Here is an 8,047-nt window from a genome sequence, read left to right as displayed (position 1 = left end):
TTACTCACAATGTTCACTTTATTTACTGTACAAGTTCACATAAAACATTCTGCTAAGGTAGAATTAACGTTATAAGGTTAGTTTCCTTGGGACTTGGCAGGGCAGGAAGCCTGCTACTGGTTGTAGCTCACACTGCAGCGGCAGCGGCAGGTCATAGGGCATGCTGTGCTGCCAGGTCCTCCAAAGTCACAAAGGCTTGCATTAGGGGGGTTAATTGTATAATACCAGAGGAAACAATAAATCACAAGGGCTGGTGCATATACTTTGGTTATAATGACACTACCACACATGGTCACAATTGTGCAAAAATACTGTTTTCAGATCATTAAATAAAAAAGGAATTCACATAAGCTATAAAAATGTTGCCACAAAAAGCAAAGCTTTCCTGTAAGAAATTTTAACTGACCTCAATTGTGAACCCCAGATTTGCTAAAGTACAAGAAATATAAATGTTGATTATATTTGGTTCATATATAACATTCTACCAATCTTTGAAGCTTACCTCCTAGATATCTTGAAATACAGCACTGTCCATCTGCTGAGGGGGAGGGAAGAGATAGTTTATACTTTTGTCTGGGCTTTTTTCTCATTCATTATCTTCTTGCCATTATAATTACTTTTACTTTGTACTTAAATTGTACTTTGATCTAGGGTCTTACTATATAGTCTAGGCTATCTTTGTACTAATGATCCTTGTGTATCTGCTTCCTAAGTGCCAAAAAACCATTAGTTTTTAACCCAAGGACCAATCTCAGCTTTTATTTCAATAAAAGCATGGAAGTCTGACTGACATAGCAAAATGGCAACAATATTACTTAAAAAACAAAACAAAACCCACTCCCCTTCTTCAGATACACAGAAATCTGTTAGGGAACCATGATAAAAGGCAAACAGACTTGACCTAAAAGATACCATGTAGTTTTTACTTCAAATAGTCAGAACAGAAGATTATTTGTGTGTGTGTGTGTGTGTGTGTGTGTGTGTGTGTGTGTGTGTGCACATGCATGTGTGTGAGCATGTGTATGTGTGTATGTGTGTGCCAGTACTAGGGCTTGAACTCAGGGCCTGGGCACTGACCTCTACCTTCTTTATTCAACACTAGTGCTTTACCATTTGAGTTTACAACTCCACTTGTGGCTTTTTGGTGTTTAACTGAAGATAAAAGTCTCATGGACTTTCCTTCCCAGGCTGGCTTCAAACTATTATGCTTAGTTCTCAGCCTCCTGAACAGCTAGGATTATAGGCATGAGCTACCAGCAATTGGCTTGAATATTACATCACAGTGCAAACAAATTTGGTGAACTAGTGGTGACACAGCACACTGGCTAGCTAGTTTTCAAATGTCTTGTTTTTACAAATATGTATAGCTAGTGGTATAATATAGTAAGTAAAACTCATTTTAAAATATGATATTTTAGTAAGAGTCAGGAGGGATCAATTGGGCTCCATTTAAAAACTGACCTTCAGTGATGTCTGGCTTTCAATTAAGAAGGCCAAAACTTTGAAGGGAAATGGAATCCTTAGCAGATTCCCGGGCTTAACCCCTTTACCCTACCAGTTACACTACATCACTGAGATGCTTGCTTCTCCAAGGTCTCCGGCATACTACTGTTATACCTTGACTGGGCCACTGAGTGCTCACCACATCTGATACAGACCTCTAACATCTGCTCTCCAAGGGTCTTTTCACTTTTTTTCCTTCTATTGCCTTTTACCCCAGATGAACTTGACTTTCTTACTAGTCCTCAAACCATCCTCACTCAGCCTTTAACCTGACACTGCATGACAATATCCTACAGATTCTAATCCACAGCCTTCCAAAAGTAAAGACTACATTTCAGTGCTACTTACCACCAGACACAACAGAAATTTTCATTATCTGTTACTAATGACAGCAGTACAATTTAGAAAGGACTGAAAGTTACATCAGGACATGCCAAACACTGTGGTGCCAACATAAAGCGATTTCCACTATAACTCCAAATGGAAACTTTCTCTAGGAAAGGGAAAGTTCTGCTCCTTGCAAATCTTACCTGTGTGTGTTTACATACAAATCAATGTAATCCATTTTGACATTCATCAACAAAAGCACATACTGCCAGGAAGCTTGTTTTCCTCAAAATGCAAGTTATTCTAATGGATCCCAACAGTTCTCAAATTTTCCATGTACACGTGAACATGGAGAATAGTACAAAAAGCAAGCAAATTTGTCACTAGCACCATCAAAATAATCACAGAAGAACAAAAATAATTTCCAATGAAATTCTACACTCATAGTTGACAATCACTCTGAACTAAACACACACACTTAAAAGAATATATCCAGATGCCAATGTACGGGGTCTCTGCAAAGCATCTATGAAAAATAATGGGTCAAGATTTAGAGTTCAAGAGGAAGAACATTGAAAAAAAAAGTGGCAACATTAAACATGGGCTATTTCAGTATCAGAAGAACAAGGATATGATTTGAAAGTACTCAGAAAACTCTGGGGACTCTGATAAGCCTGACAAACCTCCCTTTCAACTGCTTCACAGTGACACAGATGTGGTGCACACACACTTGGACAGTACATGGGTTGTGTGGCTCATATGCAACAAAATTAAGCCATTAAATGGGCATCTCATAAAGATCCAGTGGCCCTAAGACAAAACTAAAGAGACATTATTAGCTGCATGCCACAAGGACAGAAACATTTCACTTTAAGTCTCCATCTCCTTCTCCATCCCCTTGGATAGACTTTTTGATACGAAGCAACATGGTGGTTAGCCACTGATCCAACCGTGATATTGAGTCAAATTCCTTCACCTAATAAGGGAAAGAGGAACAGAAATTATATTCCAAGGAAATATATTCCAACAAGAAACAATAGTGATCCTAACTGTGTGAAATATTTTACAGCAATATCCATCAAATTCTTGATTAGAAATTATTTAGACCTATCTTCATGCCTGTCTTCTTTAAAAATTTCTGCTTTTCATGATCTGCTGACTATTTTGATGTTAGTTGTGATGAGTTTCTGTGATTTTAATATCATCTTATAAGTTAAAAGTGCACAACAAAAATTCAGAACTGTTATGACAATTAAAATTTGCATCTAGTGAGGCAGAGGAAATTCAATACAGCATAAGACTAGGAAGGAATATGGAAAACTACAATGTACTGAATCTGGTAAGATATAATGGAACAATTAGGAAGCAGGAAGCAGAAATCCTCATGCATTTTAATAAAAAACTACTCTGATTTGTAAGATATATAAAACATGCCCCTGAATGGAAAATACAACTGAATGACACAATGCTATGCCAGAATAACTAAATGTTTAGGATTTACCCTATGAGAAAATGAAAGAAGTTTCTGAAACTTAAGCCTTGGAAAAAAATATACCATATCCCAGAAAGTTTAACTTACTGCTTCAGTGTAAGCTTCACTGTTCTGTTCTTCATGAGCTTCTAGAAGTTTCTGCAGCATTAAAAAAAAAAAGAAAAAAAATATTTTGATTAAGGCCAAAGAGTTATTTCTGAGTGAATTCTTTAAACATAGAGACAGCCTAGTATCACATTAATTGATATTGCTAAGTATCTCATTAAACTGGGGAAAATTCACGTTATCCTACTCAAGGGTCCACTGTTCATACTAGTATTTATGAACTGCCTGTTCAAAACATGGTGCTCATGTCCCTGACCCTTTTGGCCTTTGAACACCTACAACAAACAAGCAGACAAAGACTGGATCCCCTCAGTTGGCAGACCCATTGATTAAAACACACTGTATAACCACTGAGGCGTGGTCACCTGATAGGCATTTTTCTTTGAAGTTCAATTCTACTTACTTTCAGTAATTTACATTCTCTTGAATCAGTAAATGCTGGAAACATTTCCTCATACTTCTCAAGAGCGAGCTGAGGAAGGAACACAACATCATATTTAACTATAAGAGGAAATGAAAATATTCAACTTTCTATTAACTTCAGAAGACATATTACTATCTGTAAGTGTTTAAGTATGCTACTAAACTCAATGGCAGGATCAACACATTTTTGAACATTTAATTTCAATTAAGAAGAAATTTCTAAACTGATTTTTAGAATCAGATTCTAAAGATGTCATCTGAAGATGACACTGCAAATAAAATTTAGTTCTTAAAAAGCCATTGCCATATGTCTGTAATTTATCCATTAAATGGAGAAACTTCCCTGATATCAAACTCTTCCCAAATATCAAATAAATCAAAGCATTCTAAAACACTTTTTCTTTTGGACTTAGTTTTTTATTTTTTATTGTTTTTTTGACACTGGCAACACCAAAGCTTTCCAGTGCCCAGAAAATTGTCTTCCAACTACAATCTAGCTATGCTGCCAAGGTTTTTTTTTCTTTTAAATTAAAACAAAGAAGAAGGTATTAGTCTAGCCAGACAAAGTGCTACATGTCTATCCCAGCACTGGGAGGTTCCGGCAAGAGGATATGTTTAAAGCCAACCTGGGATACAAAGAGACCCTCTGAAAGACTCTGTAGGGAGACAATACAAAACAAAAACAAAACAAAACAATTATTGTACCTTTCCTGCCCTCTCTTAGTTTGCTAACATCTTTTTTTTTGGTCCGGTAATCGGGCCTGAACTCTGGGCCTGGGCGCTGTCCCTCAGCTCTTCAGCTCAAGGCCAGCACTCTACCACTTGAGCCACAGTGCCACTTCCAGCTTTTTTCTTTTTGCTTATGTGGTGCTGAGGAATCGAACCCAGGGCCTCAGGCATGCGAGGCAAGCGCTCTACCACTGAGCCACCTTCCCAGCCCCAGTTTGCTAACATCTTTAAAGCAACTACTAAAGGAAAAATTTGTAGTTATTACAAAATTCCAACTGGGACATGTCACATTTTTTTTTAATCTTTCCAGTTCTGACACTACCATGTATATGAATGACATCAAGAATGACAAAACAAGCAGGGCACTTGTAGCTCATGCCTGTTATCCTAGTTACTCAGGAGGCTGAGATCTGATGATCATGGTTCAAAGGCAGCTGAGGCAGAAGAGTCCATGAAACCCTTATCTCCAATAAACTAGTCAGAAAAAGCCCGAAGTGGCACTGTGGCTCAAGTGGTAGAGTGCTAGCCTTGAGCATGAAGAGGTTGGGGGGGGGTGGAGGAGGAGGAGGAGGAGGAGGAGGAGGAGGAGGAGGAGGAGGAGGAGGAGGAGGAGGAGGAGAAGGAGGAGGAGGAAAAAGAATGACAAAACATCTATTTGTGATATTTGTTCTTAAGATGTACACCAGAAAATGAGCACAGGCCTCCTTACCTTGGCATTCAACTCATCTACTATGAAGTGACACAGGGCTGCTTTGAAGAAGTAATCCTTTGCACTGTACTTCAACAAAGGATTATCCATAGTGTTAGCCCCCACCTAGGTATAGAAAAGAGTTAAGTTGAAAAACATATTAGGCAAAATAATTCCCCGCTCATTCATTACCCTTTAGAAAATACTTACACTTGCATTGGGTCAGCTATGTATGAATATATTCTTTTAACTCAATACCATGTATCAAGTGGAAGCCTGTTAAAAATGATTCCGAAAACCTGCTTCCAGGAAGAGGGAGAAGGTATATTTTCCTCCTCCTTGCTAAATACAGGGGAAAGTTCTGCTCATCATATTCAAAGCAAACCTCTGTGAAAGGTAAACAGATGGGGTCAACCAATGAGGAGCCTGAGAAACAGGGAAAACATGATGGTGGGGGCTACTGGGCTTCCCTTCTTTCTTCTTCCTCCTCCCTCCCTCTTCTTCCTCTTCTTCCTTCTTCTCTCCTCCTCCTTCTTTTATTGCCTAGTTTTCTTTGTTCTTTTAACTTTGTTCAGTTTCATTTTAAAAAATTATCTTGAAATAGTTGTACAAAGGGGTTTCAATTTAAGATACTGTGTTTTCTTTATCCTTCCTAAATTCCTCATACAGAATTAGTGACACAGAATGCTAGTGGGCATGGGTCAGAAGAGATAAGGCAAAGGTTTGTTCTCTCTAGCCAAAGGACCGGGAAAGGGGTAGAGTAGCAAGAGCAGTGCTTAGACAATTAACAGCTCTATTCCAGCCCAGGGAATGCTAGGTCTTTCCATTTCCCAGCTAGAGTGGCAACAGAAAGCTACCAAGGGTGAAGATTTCCATTACCAAATGGTTTCAATCACTACTCTAACATGGTGTTAGCAGAGACTTGACAGGGAGTAGAGATACCACCGACCTCTGCTCATGAGGGTCTAGTGGGAAGCCTGAACTTCTAACTTTACCAGCATTCCCACTGCCCCACTCCATTCCCTAGGCAGAGGGGAATCAAAGGATTCTAGCTGAATAAAAAGTTTAAATAAGATATCAAGCCTTCTAATAATATGAAAATGCTATTTGCAAGTGAAAACCATTTGTAATACTAAAAACAAGGCAGATTTGAAGCAGAATACAGAGACAATAGATGATTTGCAAATAACAGAAATGTTAGAAATCTTATAAAGATTTTTAAAGAAGCCCTCATAACCAAATGCTTCAGCAGAAATTACAAAAATGTCTTAAAGGAAGAAAGGAAGAAAGAAGGAAGAAGGAAGAAGGGAGAAGGAAGAAAGAAGCAAGCAAGCACAGAAGGAGGGAAGGAAGGAAGGAAGGAAGGAAGGAAGGAAGGAAGGAAGGAAGGAAAGGAGGGAAGGCAGGCAGGCAAGCATCAGGACTGCTATATTTTGCAATGGTGACGTATTTGCCTACAATGAATGAAACTCTAGGTTAGGTTACCCATACCAAAAAAGAAAAAGAAAAAAGAAAAAGAAAAAGAAAAATATCAACAAAGAAAAAAATGTCACAGGAAAATACCCTAGAAGATATCAAGCAAAAATGGAGATTACAGAACTAAAGATCACAATAACTAACGTCATAAACTGGCTGAGTTCAATGGCAGAATGGATTGGTAAAGGGAAGGGATCAAAGAATTGCAAGGCAGAAGAACAGAAATCAGACTGAACAACAAAGAAAAAAGACAAAATAAATAAGCAAATAGAGCACTGTGTGCCCATGCAACTAAGACAAGGTATAACATTTGTGTTTGAGTCCTAGAAAGACAGGTCAAAGAGAGAAAGGCTAAAAAGTACTTGAAGAAATTATCACCAAAAACTTCTCAAATTTGGCAGGAAACATAAACCTACAGGTTGCAACAGGATAAAAGCCAAGGCATTCACCCTGAACCATATTATAATTAAGGAAAACATTAGAAAAGCCTCAGAAAAACACTAGCCTATGTGGGAAAAGAAATCTAGGTATCAATAGATTGCTCATCATAGACCAAGAAAGCTACAGACTGCACATGTTCAAAATATGTAGAAAAAACTATTAATCCAGAGTTCTACATCCAGTGAAAGGATGTTTCAGAAATGAAAAGGAAGTCAAGATACTCCCAGATAAAAACAAGAAGAAAATGTGTTGCCAGGAGACTTACCCTTAAACAATGACAAAAGTATGTTCTCTAAATAGTAAAGAAACAATTTTAAAAGAAGAGCCCCTAGAACAGCAGGAGCAAAGGAAAAATAGTAAGCTAAACAAGGTAGAGCTGAGGCCCAGAGTTCAGGCCCCATGACTGGTAAAAAAATAAAAATAAAAATAAATAAAAAATGTAATACAGCAGACTTTCCTTCTCTTGAATTTGTAAAACTATGTTCCATGGTTAAAGCAAAATTCTAGCACAGACAGTTGTGGTTCTAAATGTATACACAGGAAATATTTAAGATAATTATATATTGAAGAAGGGTAATTAGAGAACTTAAAATGAGTCAGCAGTTCTGTATTTCGCTGGAACTGATTAAAATGGTGATATCATTAGTCTGTCATCAGCTATGTAAACATAATATCCTCGAACACTGAAAAGAGCTATTCAAAGAAATACATTCCAAAGCACCACATAAAGCCAAGTAACCCCTCAAGAAGCCAGGAAAAAGAAAACAGAGAAACAAACAAACAAAAATCCAGCAAAGGTAGAAAGCAAAACATACAACAGCAGAATTAAACTCTAACACATCAGTAATTACATGTATCAGAAA

General features: G+C 37.8%; 1 protein-coding gene across 1 annotated transcript in view; it reads right to left on the bottom strand.

Annotated features, from left to right (window-relative positions):
• Napb (NSF attachment protein beta) overlaps positions 1-8,047 on the bottom strand; it is a 41,702-nt gene continuing 33,655 nt past the window's right edge. Inside the window, exons 8-11 of the mRNA XM_070006646.1 lie at positions 5,289-5,393; positions 3,831-3,899; positions 3,410-3,460; positions 1-2,806 (exon numbers count right to left, since the gene is read on the bottom strand). Coding sequence (XP_069862747.1) covers positions 2,696-2,806; positions 3,410-3,460; positions 3,831-3,899; positions 5,289-5,393 — 336 coding nt within the window. The 3' untranslated portion in view covers positions 1-2,695. The remainder of the gene's footprint in view (positions 2,807-3,409; positions 3,461-3,830; positions 3,900-5,288; positions 5,394-8,047) is intronic.

This window comes from Dipodomys merriami, unplaced genomic scaffold (genome assembly GCF_024711535.1).
Source record: "Dipodomys merriami isolate MVZ:Mamm:240054 unplaced genomic scaffold, mDipMer1.0.p SCAF_7, whole genome shotgun sequence".
NCBI lineage: Eukaryota > Metazoa > Chordata > Mammalia > Rodentia > Heteromyidae > Dipodomys > Dipodomys merriami.
Note: the sequence above shows the minus strand (reverse complement) of the source record. Positions and strands in the feature narration are given on the sequence as shown.